The sequence below is a fragment of the Elephantulus edwardii genome, unplaced genomic scaffold (genome assembly GCF_000299155.1).
Source record: "Elephantulus edwardii isolate Elephantulus edwardi_28Jun2011 unplaced genomic scaffold, EleEdw1.0 scaffold00007, whole genome shotgun sequence".
Lineage (NCBI taxonomy): Eukaryota > Metazoa > Chordata > Mammalia > Macroscelidea > Macroscelididae > Elephantulus > Elephantulus edwardii.
Window position 1 is genome coordinate 27,127,058 of NW_006399757.1, and position 20,209 is coordinate 27,147,266.

General features: G+C 33.9%; 1 protein-coding gene across 1 annotated transcript in view; it reads left to right on the plus strand.

The window, feature by feature from the left end:
• PCDH15 (protocadherin-related 15) overlaps positions 1 to 20,209 on the plus strand; it is a 454,971-nt gene that overhangs the window by 430,892 nt on the left and 3,870 nt on the right. Inside the window, exons 29-30 of the mRNA XM_006880391.1 lie at positions 853 to 1,005; positions 3,471 to 3,476. Coding sequence (XP_006880453.1) covers positions 853 to 1,005; positions 3,471 to 3,476 — 159 coding nt within the window. The remainder of the gene's footprint in view (positions 1 to 852; positions 1,006 to 3,470; positions 3,477 to 20,209) is intronic.

Below are 20,209 nucleotides of genomic sequence, written 5' to 3' on the forward strand. Positions count from 1 at the left end.
TAAACAACATGCCTCTGTAAACTCTATGAACTTTGGTAAATGATGATGGTTATAGAAAAGGTTCAGGCCTTTAGTTCATAGGGTTGCTAAGAGTTGTGCTCCACTTGACAGCAATCAACAACAACAACAAATCGCATGAGAGGAGATTGCCATCTCACTCCCACAGAACAGCTGGTGGATTTGGCCCACATGACATTGCATTGACAGTTCAATTCCTTAACTCTAAGCCACCAGAATGTATTATGATTGTCCATCCTTTTCCAGTGGAGCAGCTGGTGGCCTCTAACCATGAACCGCTGGGATTACAGCACAACTATATAGCTCTGCTAGCCTAGTAACAAGAAGCTGAGCTGCAAGCCCAAAGACATATGGTTAAAGGCTACCAGCTGTTCCGTGGGAGGATGGGCAATCTTCCAATCTCCTCCTGTGCAATTAACTGCCTCTGAAAACCCTCCAGTGTGTCAAATATGGGTCATTTCCAACTCTGAGGTACATGACAACTATATATTTATATATTTATGTATTTTTTATATTTATATTTAAAATTTGTTTTCTTTTTATGCATATTTGTGTTGTTATATTGAAAATATATATATGTATTCAGATCCACCAGTTGCTGCTTCATAGGAGAAACATGCACAGCCTCCCTTCATGCAATTTACAGCCTCTGAAAATCCACTGGAGGGTCAGCTATGAGTCACTTCTGATTTGACAGCACTTAAGAAAATAAAGGGTTGTTTGTTTTTTTTAAGTGGAACCATCTTCTACATGGGTGGTTTTATTAAATGTTAGCCTATTTATAAGCATGTGATTTCCAAAAGAGTTTCTAAAAACATCCTTACTTTGCTAAAGACGCCAAGCAGAGTGCACCAAGACAGCCCGGATCCAGTCAGCTCTTCCTGCAGCCAAACCAGCAGCTCCAGCCCCAGCTCCAGTAGCCGCACCCCTGCCTCCACCACCACCTCCTGGGGCTCACCTCTATGAAGAACTTGGGGACAGCACCATGTAAGTAGATCCTCTGTGAATTTTGAGATCTAGATGGATTTTAATGGTTCCTGAGTGGTGAGTATTTAATTCTAATCTGACATGGAAATTCAGCTTTCAGCTACCTTTGATTACTGTACATTTTCAACAGAAAAATTGTGAGACCTGAATCTAAGAAAAGCTGAATTGAAGAAAAAATATTGGGGGAAAATGATCAAAACAAAAACACATATATTAAAAAAAACAACTGAATTTGAGAAAAATAGTATTCAATTTTAAGAGACCCTGCAGATGTATAGCCCAGATAGTATTTTATTTAAATTGTCAACCTTCAAACTGCAGGTAATTTTTTTATTAACTTGGAAAAAAATTAGGGGAAAGATGTCGATAATTACAGAAAAAAGAAAATAAAACACAATGATAAAATAATAATTACTGATTTGGGAACAAAACAATAAAACCCAACTTGTCAATTCATCATTAAAAACTGTTTCTATGCTTGAAAAATCATTAGATTTTCCAAGATAATATTTTGGGAATAATTAAAGTACTGACAACAACAGAGAATAGTTTTTATGTTAAATGCTCAATCACCTAGGGTATTTATTTACATCATGTTCATTGAATGAGACTACATGCACAGGATAATTGTTGTCATGTACAGTCAAATTGGAATCTAACCATAGCTGACCCTCCAGCGGGTTTTCAGAGTCAGTTAATTACATGTGAGGAGATTGCCTGTCCTCCTGCAGAGCAGCTGGTGGATTTGAACCACATGCCTTTGTGATTGCTGTGCAGCTTCTTACCACTAGGCCACAAGAGCTCCCTAAGTGATAGTAAATTATGTATTTTTAAAAGTGACTTTTAAGTGATTCAAAAATTTCACAGTTTTTCATGTACTGCTGGTCTTATAATCAGATTTCTTTGTTTAATCCACAATTTTTAGTCTATTCATTTTTAATTTTATATTTATTTATTTCCAAAACAATGAATACTTTTTTTTCACAGTATAATAAGATTTCTTTTGAAAAAATTTTAACATGTGTCACAAACGTTTCAACAGCACATAACAACATTTTTTTAAAAGGCAAGGGTAAATACGTCTACATATAAAAAGATGATATATATTTTAATACAATTAGATAAAATACAGGAATATTTCATTAGCCTAAAATTTCGAAAACATTTTTTATGTTACACTTCTAGCATTTACTTTGGAGATAAAACAATCCTTAAAAAGTATAAAATCAATCTTTTAATGGGAAAACATCTTTGAAAGAGTTATACTGGTGTTATTTATCAAATTAATAATAATATAAAAGCATATAATATTATGCAAGAATAGTTTCCATAATGTTTAAATGTATTTCAATGTCTATATATTTTAATGTTAATACTAAATTTGAAGTAGCTGGATGCATTGTATTATCTTTCTGAAATTATAATACAGGATACTTCCTTCAATAGAAGGTTTTACGTATCTTTTCATATTTTCAAAATTATGGTTTCTTTTGAACTATTATTGGTGAATGTAGGAATTGAGCCAATATGTTAGATTTTCCTTAATCATGTTAACTACTGCTCTCTATTAAAATATATTTAGAGAAATTAAAAAGTATAATGTACAAAGGTAAGTATTTTATATATAAAACTTATAAGTATTTCTTTTTAATTAAAAAAAAAGGTATACTATAATATCACCTGGAATCAATATAGCTTGCTAGTGATAATTTTCAACTATCAACCCTTAAGGGCTTCTTTTTTTGCTTTTTTGCTTTAAACATTGCTGTAGACTTAAAGGCTTTTTTATTATTATAATACACCTATTTAGTGTTCTAAATTCTACATATTTAATGTTCTTATAAGCAAGCTTTAGATATTCTTACTTTATCTACTAAAAAGGTATCTTTAGGTATTCTAAATGTAAGTTGTTTGAAAAAGAACAAACTCCAAATGATATATTTTCAGTTAAAAGGTAAAATGTAAAATGCCATTGTGGAAAAAGAAAAAAATATTCTAAAAGGCTTTCTAATAAAAAGGTAGCTTCATACAGATTCTATAACTCTGTTATCATAATACTTGCATATTTACTTCCTTTCAAACAAAAACATAGATCTTCTGTAAAACTAGTATAGATTATTTTTTCCAAATTAGGAATTGAAAGTATTTCTCTACTTTTCCTTTAAAATTCTGTTTTAGGATTTAAAAATTTGTGTCGTAGAGGTGAATTATGCATATAAAGTATATACTTTCATGTGTTAAGGCAGTAAAATAAATGCCATATGACTTTACCTAAAACGTCATAAATATCATTACTATAAGTAAATACAAAGCAAATATACAACATGCATTTCCTTTCTTGCATGTACATACTAAATGTTTAAAGCAAGTTCCTGTAACTATTTGCATAATCATCTCAAATTAACTGTAGTTAAAACCTTTTTTTTCTATCACATGTTTTCTCTTTCTCACCTGTGGATACGTAGGCATAAGTAAGTAAATAATATCATTCTAATACAAGAATATTAGAAAAATGCAATAGAATAGCTTAAATGCTGCTTCATTCTATATAGTGATCTTCATCTTTCATCATTGAGATATTTGCTTTTTAGGAGAAAGTGACATCATCCCACCCCCATCTTTTTGATGTCTTTTAAATGGCATGAACTGTGTTATTTCAGATAAATGTCCCCAATGATAGTATTTGTGTATACCAACAGAGATTTCAAAATTTGCTAAAAATGTTTACCAATTTCTTTCTATAGTTGTGTGATATCATATAGAAAAGTTTTACAGACACACATGCATGCATACATCCAAGAACAGAATTATATAAAAAAAAGTGCCATGTAAGTCAAACCCCATAGCTACTGGCATTTGAAAAAGAAAAAAAAACCAAAAAGCCTTTTTAAAAGGTCAGGCAAGATAAGGCAAAGGTGGCTGTTTAATTCAAATTGTCTGCATTTTCTGAGTTGTTCAGGTGAGCCTCATAAGCCAAGCCCATCTGAGGATTCTTTTGCAATCTTTATTTCATCTAAAGGTGAAATAACAAGTTTGAGTTTACATATAATTCTATCAGTTCACTTACCACCTCAATTTCTTAACGTGGCCATTTGCTTACTATTTAAAATATTTCACTTTTGTTTCCTTTCTGCTGTGCTGCTAAATATTAAGCAGTAATGGAAATAAATCTCTCATTTCTTTGACCTTGAGAGCAGAATTAAAAGAGAGCCTATTTAAAGCCACACACATAGCAGTCTATCTCAAGGAAGGCCATGAGTGGTTCTTCTTTTGTACTTTTTCACTTACTGTTTTTTTATGACTCATGGTCACATATGGCTTTGTGTCCACGCATAAGCAAATCTTTCCATGATATCAAAACTGTGCTATCTTAACATTAATCTTTATATTAGAGTCCTGAATATATGAACCAAATAATATTGTAATGAATTGCCAATAGTCTCTCTTCTTGGTATTATTTTTTTAAAAACTTATGAAGCATAACATTTAAATAATAGATAATTATCTCTGTCAGCATCTGTTTTCCAATTGTTATTTGAATTACATGAAAGAAATCTGTCTTTCCATCTGTTTTTGGAGACTTTCATTCTCTTAACTCTGGAGAACAGAAAGTTTTGGATTGTCTTGCAATCTCGGTCCCAGGGAGGAGACTACTTTTAGCTTTCTTTCGAATTACTGAGATGAAAGATAATGGACAAGTACTGAATCAGATACAGCTATGAATCTAAGAATATACCCAGTGCCTATTAATAGTTGGCTCACAACATCTACTAGTAAAGGACATCAAATAGGTAACCAAGATTCTGGCCTGCAATTTGCAGAATTGTGCTTTATGCATGAGAAAAATCTTACGTGTGGACACAAGTCTTTGCTGTGTCAAACTAGGTCGTTGGGATGGGGGATCAGTCTATAGATTGTTGTGTCTCTTAAAAATGGAAATATTTCATGATTTCACAGCTCTCAAGCCTTTCTTGCACTACGTTTTTGAGAACAGGGATATGAAAGGAATGCCTTGCTTCAGTCAGTAGATTAGTGTTATTTGTAGTTTTATATTTTGATGTAGTAATGAGAACCATACAGACTTCTTTTCTCGTGAAACCTGTGTCACAACCTGTTTCCTTACATTTCACTATCTTCTTTTCTTTCAAGTCTTTTCCTTCTCTACCATTTTCAACAAAGCAGGGGAAATAATTCAGTCTCTGAAGACAGGAAGCATCAGCAAGTCGCAACATCCTTTTCCTCCTGTTCTGTTGAAGCTCAGAAGCCAGCTCATGCAGATGGATCATTTGAAAACAGCCAGCCCACATCTGCGAGAAAGCTCACCCTTCTAACTGAAGAGGCTTCTCTGAGTACTCATAGTCCCCTTTATGTGGAAAATGTAGGTCAAAGATCAACAAAGCCAGACGTTTCAATAAGAGCAGATCTTGTAGACCCATTTTTACTCAAAAGGCAAGCTCGGACTGAGTCTTTAAGGGACCCAAGAGGAAAGATTCGGAGGATGTGGAACCAGTCACTCTCCTTACCCAGGAGATCAATTTGGAGAGCATCAAATAGGCCCGAAATCCTAACTATGGAGCACTGGCAAAGCAACAGGCAGAAAGCTGATAATGAAAGTTCAGGAAACAATCCGAAAAGAAGAGACAGCAATCCCTTGCTTACAGCTGGAGATATATGTTTAACAGAGGAAGGAGAAATAAGGCAAATGGAATCACAAGGAACAGTACAATTGAAACGTCGGCCTTCAGACACTTCATTTTCCTCTCCTTGGTCTCACTCCTCATTTTCCACTTTGCCAACTGTTTCAAGAACTACGGACCTCAAATCAGAGGCTAATATTCCCCAGAGCCTTCCCCAGACTGACTTCTCCCTGGAACTTTCTCCTTCCATGCCTTGTATTTTAAATTCTCCGAGGTTTAGAAGAGAAATATCCACCATTGAAATAAAAAAGAATATTTTTGAAAAATTTGCTCATCCACCAAACATCCCTCCCCCTCCCCCGCCCCCTCTTGTTCTTAATCCATCCTTCTCTCTTTCTTATGCCTCCTCTGCACCTCATCTTTCCCCTCCTCCTTCTCCACCTCGGCCACATTCTGCTGTTCCTTCACCCCCTCCTCTTTTCCATCCTCTTCCTCCACCTCCTCTTCTCCCTTCACTTCCTTCTCTACCTCCACCTACTCTTCCTCTCCCTCCACCACCGCCTCCTCTTCCTCCACCACATCCTTCTCTTCCTTCTCCACAGCCTTCTTCAGCTTCAGTTCCATCAGCAGAGTGTGCTTGTCTACCAGCTGTCAAACACACTGCCAATCTGGCATCTTCTGAGCAAGTTCAAGCTTCCATGTTACCGTTATCAACATCCACCGTGTGTAATGTAGACTCAGAAAGAGAAACAAAAGGCATTCTCAAACATGTTAAGAACCTAGCAGAAATTGAAAAGTCGGTGGCTGATATGTACAGTAAACTAAAAAAAAATTACCCACCCACAGATGTCTCAAAACTTCACCTCATTTGCCCTTCAGAGCTAACAAATATGGAAGCTGCAGTTGAACAAAACCAAGGGAATTTGAACAATACTGTAGAAGGATCTGAAAATGAATCACACTATCAGTCCACTTCATTGTAATGTTAATCTTCCTATTTAATCAGGCAACACTTTTTTTTTGGCCATAATCATTAGTTGAGGCAAACTTGAACATACAAGAAGATTTCTTTACTTTTTCCCAATTCAAAGCAATGATTTTTTTTTGTACTTTTAATTTCCAAGATTATTAACTGTATCACTAACTCATATTCTAGAGTTACCATAATTTTCTTAACTACAAAGTAGCATTATTTATCCTACAGTTATTTTAAAAGTAAGTAATTCTAATATATTTTTACTGGGAATATGTGGGGATGAAAGATATTTAATTTATATAAATGGCACGTTTACTAAATGGATATAGTAAATTTTACATTTTGGGACATAGTTTTTTATGAGGGTTTCAGGAATAAATGCAGACTGTTATAAGTAAGTAAACTAAAGATAATTTCATAGATTCTGTTATTCTTTGATGCCTATGTATTTTGTAAGAAGAAATGCTAGCAAAGTAAAGTGTTATGTACTAGAAATAAAAGAGATGGCAGACATACAGTAAAAATAAATCTCAGGTGCTATAATATGTAGTCATCTGGTTATTTTCTAAAAACACCTTTTACACTAGTTTGCTTTTATCTTACCAGTGTACTTACAGATTTGATAAATCTCTTACTTTTTCAAATGGATGTCTTAATTCTGTTTCTCCTTGTAATTTCCTTTCCTTCTTTTATAATGAAAATAAATCTCGAGTTGTCGACCTTTGTAAGACATTTTGTTGTTCTCACAGATGGTTCTATTACTATTTTTGTTGTTCACTTTATTATTATAATCACCTTTAATTATTATTTTTGTCATAAAGTTGTCCTTTAAAGAAAATATTTGCTTACCCTAATTTAATGAAAAAAGTAATTAGTTTAATAAAAAGGTTAAATACATAGCCACAAGAATTTATTTACTGTGAATTCAGCCACTGTCAATTTCATTGATCAAACTATAAACTTTTTCTTATATGCTTATCAATAACATGAAATGTGCTTATCCATTAAATTTTTAGAAAAGTACATTATTGACTTTCTCTGTACTCTTTTGTTGTGACTATGAGTAAATTATTCAACTATAATTTTTAATATTCAAATAAATTAAAACTTCAGAAGGAAAAATAAGAGGGAATATATTTGGTGAACTGCCACCAGATTTCTCTAGGTATTTACTCCTTGTTTTATGCAAAGAAGATAGAAAGTAAAACTCTGGGGGAAAATTTATAATAGATCTCTTTTCTTAGAAGGCAACTTGTTATAATCCAAAAGACATCAACTGTCAGATAAACTGAAGAGAATCATATTACTGAAATGTCCACTTTTGCTAACCTCTACATATTGTGATTTTATATGGTAATATAAAATAATTATACTATTTTACCCAAGGAACTCACATAAAAAATCTTATTGATGGGAATTCCCTAACGTGAACATAAAAGAAAATAATTATTTATTTCAATCTGGATGTTTAAAATTTGAGGAAATAAAAGTCTTCACAGAGAAAAGTGAAATTCCATAATAATGGCAAAATTCATGCTTGCTAGTTACTTTTGCCAGGATATTCATATAGATTCAATGCACTATGAGGCATCATTGCAAAGTTCTTTTCAATTCTCATGTGGAATGATATATTTTCAGGGATTTGGTCTGAAATCTCTTCGTTAATGAGTTCAAATAAAAGACAATTTTTAATTATTTTGCATTAGCTCATTTGCTTCAGGTATTTTTCCCCCATCCAAATCAAAAGTAATTTTCTTCGTGGGGTTCTTGAAAATGATTTTTTTCTCTCTTTCACTGAAAAACTTCAGTTGGAGTTTTTGTTGGCAGCTGGTCATATGCATGAGAACTTGTGCCATTTGGTGGACTCTAACAAGGTATTATTCTAACTTGTGTAAGCTATTAACATGCGTGTGTGTGTTTTTTAAAGCTAATACCTACCAACTTCCTGCCAATGAAAATCTGATAATTTCTCAATAATTAAATATGTAATAGAGGCCAAAAAGCTTTTATAGGGAGTTCAGACAAAAATTTTGTGTAGGTACCAATAGTCTTATTGAACTGTTACACTGCCCTTTTCTATGAATACTTTTGTTTGAATAGCTAAATATTTTTATTAGTAAGGCCTTTTCAAATGAACTATTTGAGTTCTACTTAAGCCAGTATGTTTTTTATTGGCACATTGGACTCAGAATTCTGTGGCTTTATAGGTCAATTAAAGCATCTTCCATTTAAAACTTATAATATTCTTTGTGTATTCAGCCAAAAATCATTTTCCTTCCTTTGAGCAAAGGCAAGCAATACATGGAATCAAGTTAAAAGACTAAAGTACACAGTTAACATTTTGAATTATATATATTTATACAAAATATTTCTAATGAATGGAGATAATTTACACTTTCAAATAAGGATTAGCTTTGGCTGAATATTTTATATGATGTGTATGATTTAGATGCTATTACTGAAATCTAAATATGAGTGTTACCTAATTTTAAAATTTTATAGATTTTGTATAAGTTTAAAATGTCTGAATTACTAAATGTTCTAGGAAGAGCTCATAAAAATAAATTGCAGAACCAATGTAAATACTCTGCAGATTCACTCCAGAGTCATTAATTTCCAAAATAAATTGCTCATAGAATGTTACAGAATTTTGTTAGTAGTGTATTTATTGATGTATACCTATATACATGTATATACAGAACTGTGCATGTCTTTCAAAAGTCCAATGAAAGAATCTCTGTAGTAAAGTAAAAACAAGCAAAGAACTGCAAAACTAAAGACCTTAGTCAGGTACTTAACACCTTTGTATCAGAAGTATCTTAAGTGATTAAGGCATGTTGATTGAAATGGTTGATAAACAAATAAATATGCTAAATAATCAATATAAAGTATATCTAAATATCTCTAAATATCTAAATATATATATATAGTTGATGATTGCCTTTGAGTCAAGCACAACTCATGGTGACCCTATGAACAAAAGGCCTAAACCTTTCTATAACTATCAACATTTATCAAAGTTTATACACACACACACACACACACACACACACACACACACCAGGAATCAAGTCAATTAAGGAATAAAAATGGGAGACATTTTAATTGATTGTATTCAGTACTGAAAATGTTCCATATTTATTTTACCCTCTCAAGTAGAGTCAAATATTGAATAAACCTATGGCCTATCTTTACGCAATACTTGAATATTTAGCTATTATTATTCCCAGAAATGTTTTCATTTCATATCTAATATTCTATCTGACTTGTAATGGATAGTTTATATTTTTAGAATCAAATTGATACAAGCACACAAGAAATCATATGCATATTTAGAATAGCATATTCTGATCATGGAGATCATTACTTTCACTCTGTACCTGTTAATTTTTTCTGTAAAACATATTTTTTTGTATAAATGAAAATTATGTCTACTTCAAGAATTAAGGCAGTGATTGTATAAAATCGGTCTTGTGCTAATCCAATTGATCATCACAGAGTTAATGTCTTTTTATACACTACTGATATAATAAAATATTATGTATGCTCATATGTTCATAAGGAATGAGAGTCTCAGGTGACAATACTATTTTATTAATAAGGGGATAAATCTTGGTCATCCTGATGATAAGATATTTCCTTTTGATAATACCATACCATGTTCCTCACTGAAACAATTTTGAGTAAAATCTAACTTTTCCGTCTTCCTTCAGATTTTTTAAAATCTTTATATTTTTCTTAAGTCTGAAATACTAAAATCTTTAATATCAACTCTCTATTTCTACCTTGCAGGAGATGTTATGCCTCTGAGGTAAGGGTTTTAAGGTGTCACTCTCTATTTCATTTACTAGGAAAATAATTTTATTATAAACATGACTATTTTACATTCTTCCCAAAACAAGACATTTTCCTTTACCTTAAAAAAAATCTTCTGAAGTATGTTGTTATCTAATTTTATATGGGTAACTCTTTACATTTCGTTTTAAGTTTAGTAAGACCAACTGATGACCTTTTCTAGATTATTTTCCCCGTTAGTTACTTAATAGAGTGACAGCAATCTTAGTGGTACAATGGTTACATACTTGGTTGCAAATCAAAAAAGTTAGTCAATGGTTCATCTCCACCAGCCACTCTGTGGGAGAAAAGGTTGGTAGTAATCCATTCCCATAAAGATTTATAGTCTTAAACTCCTAAAGGGAGAGTTCTATTCTTGTCCTATAGAGTGACTGGCTATAGACGATTACGATAGATAATTGATAGGATTACAGTGTCTTGAAATTACTCACTTGACTAGATTATCTGATTATTAAAACTATAATAACCATAAGAAGGACAACATTATGTCAGTAAAATTGTGCTTCTACTGGCTATTTCACAATGGTAATTTTATTGGTGAAATGATGCCCCAGAGCCTTTCTCCCTTCCAAATTCTTACCTTGGAATTAACTATTTTCCATTGAAGAATTAACACTCAAAAATGTAAACTGTGTGCATTGTTCCCATACAGCTAAAATCTTGTTTCAAAGTTATCCTTTAAACAGACCAATAAAGATTTCATTTCCTTAAAAATCAAGTCATTACTATGATGTCATAATGGACTCATTGCCCACCCTCTAGCAAGTTTTCAAGGACTATAAATCACACATGGTAAACTGGTCATCTCTATCCTGCTAAACCTGCAGTGGATTTGAACTTCCAGAGAGCATGTCACGTTGGTTGACGTTAACTGAGCAACTTTTTGTGGACTATGAAAAGAAGGGAAGGAAGCAATTGCAAGTTTTAAACAAACAAGAAAAACAAAACAAAACAAAAACCTCACTGCGATAGGGTCACTTTTGACTCATAGTGGCCTTGCCTTATGTTTTCGAGGCTGTAAATGCTAACTGGTGGAGACTCTCTCACACCGTACACTCCTGGATTCATATTGTTAGATATGCAGTCTTTACCTTTGTCAGTGCAACTTGCTGCAGACGGTGCTACCAGAACTCCCTAGGAAGGATACAGTTCTTGAGAGCAATATCGCAATTCCAAAAACCCAAATTCAGAAAATCTGATTAATGTTTGAATGCATGCTACATGTTTAGGTAAGAAAAAGAAAAGGAAAAAAGATAGGTAGTATATCTTAAATATGATTTAAAGGAATACATTTGTATCATTTTATAGGTTGGGGCTTACCACTTCCTCCAAATAAGTCTATGTTTAATGTGACTGGAGAGGAGGGGGGGGAAAGGTTATTGCATAACAAGATTGAACTTGATTAAAACAAAACAAATGGCATTTAAAGTGTACAACTCATGTACATTCATGATTCATGTAACTCTTCAATCTTAAAAGAATTTGTAGATTCCTGTTTACTAAAGTAACAAATCATATTACAAATCATGAAACGAAAACAAATGCAATCTTTGTTATTCTATGTTTGAGTAACATAGCCAGATTTTTATATAATGCATTTGGGAGCTGTCATATACTTAATGAATCATATCCCTAAGATAATGTGCTTTAAACTGCTGCCTCTCCCCCCCCCTTCCAAATCTAACCTATATTTTCCACCTGAACTATTTTCTCAATGTTGTTCTATTTTTATTTCCTTTGACAGCAACAGCAACTACTGAGGCCTTCTCTCCTTAAGCCTGAGGTATCACTTTTCCTTCTTTTTCTGTCTTCACAATATGGGATGACTCTAGGGTTAGTCTGCATGTAAACTAACTGGGTGAGTGCCAACGTAGTATAATTTCCCAAGAGCTAAACTTCACAGTGAATAAAGAAATGAAACTCTTTCCTACTGCTTGCTAATGATTGGAATTGCAGAATAGCATCTTCAGTGATAGCATCGTAAGTGAAGTTACTTATGAAGTGCATCAGTCACTTACTGAATGAAACTAGATTAATCCAAGAAAGAATGCTAACATTTGATCTGAAGTTACAAAAATTAGAGATTAGCCTATGTTCAAAAGACTACTCATTTCATGTAATTTGAAATACTAACTTTGGACACATGCTTATTCCAAGATGAAATCATGACACTTCCTTCTACAAGGATAAAAATATATTTAGTGTTCCTTGGTATCTGAGACAAAGGTCTGGCCATCTACTTTAAAAACAATTATTCATTGAAAATCTTAGGCAGCACAGTTCTGGCAGAGACTCAAAAACAGTGGGTGGTACTGTTTACATTGACTAAAATCTAAAATCAAAAATAAACTACTTTTGATCTTCAAATATTGTTTCCCTTTGAAAACTTAGTATCCATGAGCTCAATTAACAAAATTTATGTTCCTTTTTTAAAGAACAGAATTCTTATTATGCTAAAAATATTTTTGCTTAGAGTTTACTTCTCAGTTGCAAAGAGTAGTGAGAATACAGAGGTCATGTATAATTTGTTTATAAAGTTTGTAGCAAAAATTCCTGTAAAGAATAGAGAATAGCCTCTCATAGCCATGGAATGGAATAGGATTGGTATTAAATATCATTACTGAATGGATGGATGGATGGATGTAATCAACGTGTACACACTCCTTAGTATCATAGTCCATAAAATATTTGAAGTGAAATTTAGTGTACTTCCCAATGACATAGTTATCTGTATTCCTGACTATATAAAGTGCTATCTCAAATTCATTACTGTAGTAAGGAATCGACTTTTACTCTTGCTCTTCTCACTGATATAAATATTATACCTATCAATCAAAAGATACAGAAATGCCCTCAACCAGGTGGATTGACACATTGATTGTAGCAGTGAGTTAGAGTGTGTCAGAGAATGTGAGGTTGGTACAAGATAGGACAAGAGTCAGATCTGTTGTTCATAGGGTCACTATGAGTCATACTGGACTCAATGACACTAACAACAAAGAACAACTACTATTGTAATGTTGTCTGTTTCTTTTTCAGTTCCCTTAGGATTTGCTTTGTGTGTTTTGTGGCTCTATCACTTGGTACATAGATATTTACTTATGGAAGTGTTTACTTGTTTTAATGACCTTTTAAGCATTAGTATCTTTCATTATCATTTATGATGGTTTTTATACTGAAGTATATTCTCTCAGAGATTAATATTGCTGCTACAGGTGAGGATGGGTAGAAGTGAAACCATAGGGCTGCACAGTTTGGTGGGTGGAAGGAGGCAGGGAAAGAAATGAGAGGATCCAGGGGAAGAGGCAGGGTAATAATGGGCAAGGTCCAATGGTGATTAATACTATAAAATATAATGCATGAGAATGAGAATGATTGTATGAAACACAATGTCATGAGGAACAGTGTGAAATAATGTATAAGAATTGAGTAAGCAAACCAATAAAAAAAGAAAAGTAAAAAAATTTTAAAACAAATAAAAGAAAAATTTTTCTCCTACTGCTCTTTTTTGATTGCCATTTGCTTAGTATATTTTTTTCCCACCCGTTTTGTCTTTCTTTATCTTTATTTCTTAAGGATGTCTCTTGTAGACAACATGTTGATAGACTTTGGTGTTTGTGGTTTATTTTACACAATCTACTATTATTTTTTTCTCTTCATTTCTGCATTTAAACTATTCATATTTAGTGTAATTATTGCGAGAATAGATTTGATTGCTTCTTTTGTTGGAAATGTGTGTGTGCTGTTGCTAATTACTTTGATCCATCCACTTTTCTATAGTGTGTCTCTGGCAAAGACTCCCTTTAGTAATTCTTGCAACATTGGTCTTATTTTCATTGACTCCCTTAGATTCTGCTTTTCTGGGAATATCTTAATCTCTCTGTCATATTTACTGGGTTACAGTATTCTTGGTTTGCATCAGTGTTCTTTGAGTGTTTGGTAAATATCATTCCACTGTCCTCTTGCTTACATTGTCTCTGCTGAGAAGTCAGAGCTTTATCTTATTTCCTCTTTTTTTTTATAAATTACTCCTCATTTTTCTATAGCTGCTTTAAAAATTCTCTCCTTTGATTCTGGATAATTTGGCTGATATGTCTTGATGTTTTTCTTTTAAGGTCTATTTGGGATTTGTTTAGCTTCTTGGATATATATTATCTCATTTTTCATATCTAGAAAACTTCCTCTTAGTAAGTCCATGATTTTTTTCAGTAACTTTTTTTTTTCTTCTTCTTCTCCCTATTCTGGAATCCCACTTATGTGTGTATTATTACTATTTTTTAATGTTTTCCACTATTAGGGCTGCAGAGTCCTTTCCTTTTTCTCCTAAAATGGCTACTGAAATAATCCAATCACAGGAAGTAGCAGCTGTGGCTGTTTCTTTCTGTCAAAGATGTGAAACTGCTCTACCTCTGTTTCCCGGAAATAGTTTTCTGACACCCCAGCCCACTTCCATATCTTGTAAAAAAAATCTGTGAGCATCCCCCCTCCCAAGTTTCTTGTAAGTCAATTAAAAACCCCTCTCTAACTGTTAGTGCGGACTGGTTTTCTGCTTTACAATCAGGCCAGCAGTTTCTCCTCAATAAACTGTCTTCCTTGGCCTGAACTGGATTCTGTCCTACCTTGGTGACCTTACATCCACATTACTCTTTGGCTTTCTTCATTTCCTTCTTTTTGGGAAGGGCTTTTCTCAATGATGAAGTTGAGGACTGCAAGGCCCGAGAGTGGAAGTCAGTAGGGGTGGGGCTTCTTGCTCTAACAGATCAGTGCTGAGTGCTCTGTTTCACTAATTTGAGTACCATATTATCAATTCTATTCATCCGTTCTTCCAACATGCTGACAGCTTCTGAAATATTAGTCTTATTATTCTGGATTATGGTTTCTTATTTTTCTATGCTTTCTAGTGCTTCATTTGTTTTATCTACTTTGCCTTATATTGCTGGTTTAAGTTCAGCTAGGGCTTTGTTGCCATTGTTGTGGGTTGAAGGAAGCATCAAAAGAAAACAAAAGTGTAGACAAGAGTCACTGTACCAAAAAGAACTGGCTGACATGGAAGTATTTCGTGAAACAACCTATATTCCAGAGGTAATGGTGACGAAGGAGGAAATTCAAGCTGCTCTTGAAGGAATTGTGAAAAAAATAAGGTGCCATAAATTGATGGAATACCAATTGAAATAGTCCAACAAATAGATGAAGCCACAGAAGTGTTCACCAGGCTGTGCCAAGAAACTTAGAAGACAGCTACCTGGCCAGTTGACTGGAAGAGATCCATATTTATTCCCATTCTTTAAAGAAAAAAAAAAAAGGTGGTCCACCAGGCTGCTCCTAAAAAGCAAGGATTCTAAAAAAAAATAAAAATAAAAAAAAAAGCAAGGATTCTGAAGCTTTGTCTGACACACTTTGGACATGTTGCAAGGAGGGACCAGTCCTTGGAGAGGGACGTCATGCTTGGAAGAGTAGAGGGACAGTGCAAGAGAGGAAGACCCATGAAGAGATGGATTGATTCAGTGACTGGGGTAATGTGGATAGGTGTGTCAGAGACAGTGAGATTGGTGCAGTTTAGGGAAAAGTTTAGGGCTATTGTACATAGGGTCACTATGAGTCGCAGGCAACTCAATGGCACATAACAACAACAACATCGCTAAAATCACATGAAGATTAGCCAAAAGTGACTGGAACAGTACATCGACAGAAAACTACCAGAAATACAAATGGGGTTTAGAAGAGGCTGTAGCACTAGAGAAACTGTCAATGTCAGAAGGATCTTGGCCAAAAGCAGAGAGTCTAGAGGAATATCTGTGTTTCATTGACTATGCAAATGCATTTGACTGTGTGCATCACAATAAATTGTGGCTAACCTCAGAAGAATGGGAATTATAGAATACCTGATTGTGCTCATGCAAAACCTATCCTTGGACCTAGAGGCAATAGTCAAAACAGAGTAAGGAAACATTGCATGGTTCAAAATCAGAAAAGGAGTATATCAGGAATGTGTCCTGTCTCTATTCCCTTCCAATCTAGTGCAGAACAGATCATTCAAGTGGCTGGACTTTATGAGGAAGAATGTGGCATCAGAATTGGAGGAAGACGCATTAATAACCTGCATTATGCACATGACATAATTTCATTTGCTGAAACTGAGAAGAGCCTGAAGCCTCTGTCATAGAGGTTCAGGGATTGCAGTTTGTAGTGTGGATTGAAGCTCAACATCAAGAAGACAAAGAGTCACCACTGGGCCAATTGGCAGCATCATGATAGAGAAGTGATTGAGATTGTTAAAATTTCAGCTTGCTCAGTTCCACAGACCCTTTAGAACCTGCAGTCATGAAATTAAAAGATGAATTGCATTTGGGAAATCTGCTATCAGGGACCTCTCCAAAGTGCCTAAGAACAAAGATGTCAGTCTAGAAACCAAGATGCACCTGATACAGGCCATGGTTTCCACAATTACTTGCTATGTATCAGAGAGCTGGACAATGGCCAACAGTGACAGAAGAGTTGATGCTTTTGAGTTGTGGTGCTGGAGAAGTGTATTGAGCATACTGTGGACTGCCAAGAGAACTAACAGGTCTGTCCTCAAGAGGATGAAACCAAGCTAATCATTGGAGTCAAGAATTCTGAGACTCTGTCACATACTTTGGGCATGTGGCCAGGATAGAACAGTCTTTAAAGATGCATATCATGCTTGGATGGGTCAAGGAACAGTGGAGGAGATGAAAGCCCTAGATGAGATGGATTGACACAGTAACTCGAGTAATGAGGATATAAATATCAAAGACAGTGAAATTGGCTCAGGATAGAACAGGGTTTAGAGCTACTGTGCATAGGGTTGCTATGAGTTGTAGTTGACTCAGCACATAACAACAACCACACAGAGATTTATTTGTATCTTCCATTTCTTTCTTTCATCTGGTGAAAACACTTGATCTTTGTTTTTTGGTTTTTTTAAAATTCTATGACAGGTAGTTCTTTCAATCTTTCCTCCTCCAGGAGGTCCATTGACTCAATACCTACATCACTAATTTGGGGTGATGTCTTGCTTTTTTTTTTTGGTATAGTTTGAAGTTGTCTGCTTCTTCTGTGGCACATCAATGAATAAAGATCTTGAGCCTCTGCTGGGCTGGATCATTGGCAGTTTGGCCTCCAGGCATTCTCCTCACTACTGAAGTTGAGGGTTGCGAGGACCTAGAGTGGAGGTCACTTAGGATGAGGTTTCCTGGAGGATCACTGCTGGTCAATGGTTACAGGAAAGACTTAATGCCCTCTCCAAGCTGCTGCTTAGAGATACAGGAAACAAGTACCAGCCTGGAGGCATGAAAGGGTAGAATTTCATGCCCTCTGCTCACTGATAAGAGATCAGAGAGAGGTTTTCAGGCTCACTTTCTACTTGAGTCTGTCTTCTATTATAATTTTTAAGCCATCTAGTGCCAGATATATATTATATTCAGCAAAAAATAAATTGTATATTTAGAAAAAGAAAAGCAAAAATTTATAATCCAGGTAAAAAAAAACAGTTCAATTATAACTTGTAAAGGCTGAAATCTGCTAAATTGCATTATGCTTCAACAAATATTTGCTTTAATATATTACTTCCTTTTTATTATTAAAAATAATTAAAATTTGCCTTCAAACTGAAGTTCTTTTTGTTCGCTATTCTTTTTTCTCTCATTAGGCTTGTTGTTGTGATGTTCATTAATATGTAATTAACTCATAGCTAACCCTCCAGTAGATTTTTTTTTTCAGAGGCTACAAGTCACAGGAGAAGAGATTCCTCATTCTTCTCCTATGGAGTAGCTAGTAGAGTTGAACCATATTGCTTTGGGTTGGCAGCACAACTCCTTACCACTAAGCCACCAGAGCGCCCTTATTAGGTTTTGTTGTTGTTCAATACCCAGTTGAAACCAACTTAGAGCTAAACCTGCAGCTGGTTTTCAGAGGTGGCAAATTGCATGGAGGGAGATTGCTCATCTTTCTCCTGTAGAGTAAATCACATGCACTTGCATTGACAGCACAAATCCTTACCACTATGCCATCAGAGCTCCCTCATTAGACTTGAGATGCCTCAAATCCTAAATTTACCAATATGAAACAATTATATAGTTTTTTAAGTGCTTGGTTTGACTACAAACATAATAATGCAGAAATCATACTGTGCAGTTCCTTGAATTGTACAGTGTATGCACACATTAAGAACGCTTTAGAAGCTCCTTCTTGTATTGCTCTAGATTTTTATTTTCCTTCTTCTAACCATTCATCTTACTTGTAATAAATTTATGAGTTTGCATATATTTAAAGGTTATTTAAATGGAATAATATATTCAGCTTTTTACTAACTACTTTAAGTCAGCATTGTATTTGGGAGACTCTTCTGTGTTGTTTTTTGCATAGTAGCTTTTCTCATTAGTTCTTTTACTTCTTGCCGCTTTTGCCTGCTTTGAATAATATGATCTGTTCTGCCCAATGATGACGTTTTTATTGGTATATAACTGTGAGTTGAATTAATGTACGAGAAAGTGTGTATATATAAAGTTTTACTTTAGTATTATAGACTTTTTTCAACAGGACTTACATATTTATAAGAAGTATATGAGAGTTCTAGTAGCTCCACTCCCTGCTAACACATGGTATTGATGATTTAGCCATTTTGAATGCATGGTATTGATGATTTAGTCATTTTTTTTTTATTTAGTCATTTTGATGGATAAACTGAACCAGTTTTAACGTCAATATTCCCTTCTACTATAATGGAATCATAAAACATCTATAAAATAAAAAGACACCAAATAATAAATTAACAGGGTAAGAGAGCTGAAAAATTAAATGCTTATGAGAACCAAGAAAGTAATCTAAGTTGATGGAGTTTAGTATATGTAAAACAAAGAAAAGATGGTTACATTATTTTAATTCTAAGTTTATATGTAAAATAGTCTAATTTATGATGTTTTGATGACCAGGAGAAAACTTGTTTATAGAGGAGTATAATCAAATAGATTATTGATACGTAAAACTAAGACCAGAGTTTTAATCTTTTTAGTTTTCAAGGGAAAGCAAATATTTTCTTTTCCTCACTAAAATTTTTCACAGCTAATTCAATTTTTAAATATTTATGTTGTCCAAACCCAGCAAACCTTAAGGTCATTATCCAATTCCTTCATTCAGACTATGAATTTTTTTGCCACTTTAGATATATCTGGGTCTTCAAAGGACAGCCTGTTTTCCCTGAGTTGTTATACTACCTAGATCAACAAAATTAAACCTTGTGAATAGTATATGATTGTAAAATAAAAAGCAACCAGTTTCTTATGAATATTTGTAATTCTTCCTCAGTCCTCCTCTTAATTACATTGCAGAATTAATTTGTATAACCTTTCTCATCCAAACTGTTTAACATACTCAAATGAAACTAACAAGGGAAAACAAAAGAAATTCTATTTAATCGTTATTGAGAGCAAATTGCATGTGCCTATCTCTAGAGATGAATTTTTTAATAAAATTGAGTTTTAGAAAACCAGTTCAGTCTAGAGTTCAAAACTAAGCTCATTAAAAGATCTTAGCTTTCACAAGTTCCTTTAAAAAATTAAATCCAGTGTTAGCATTGTGTTCTAAAAATGTTTAACATCCTTAGGTTATGTTACATTAAATTCCTATTAAAATTTAAATAGTAGCAAATGATTTTATACAGGTAGCTGTTTATAAGTGGGAAAAAGCTAGAAAACTGTTAACAGGAAAATACAATAAT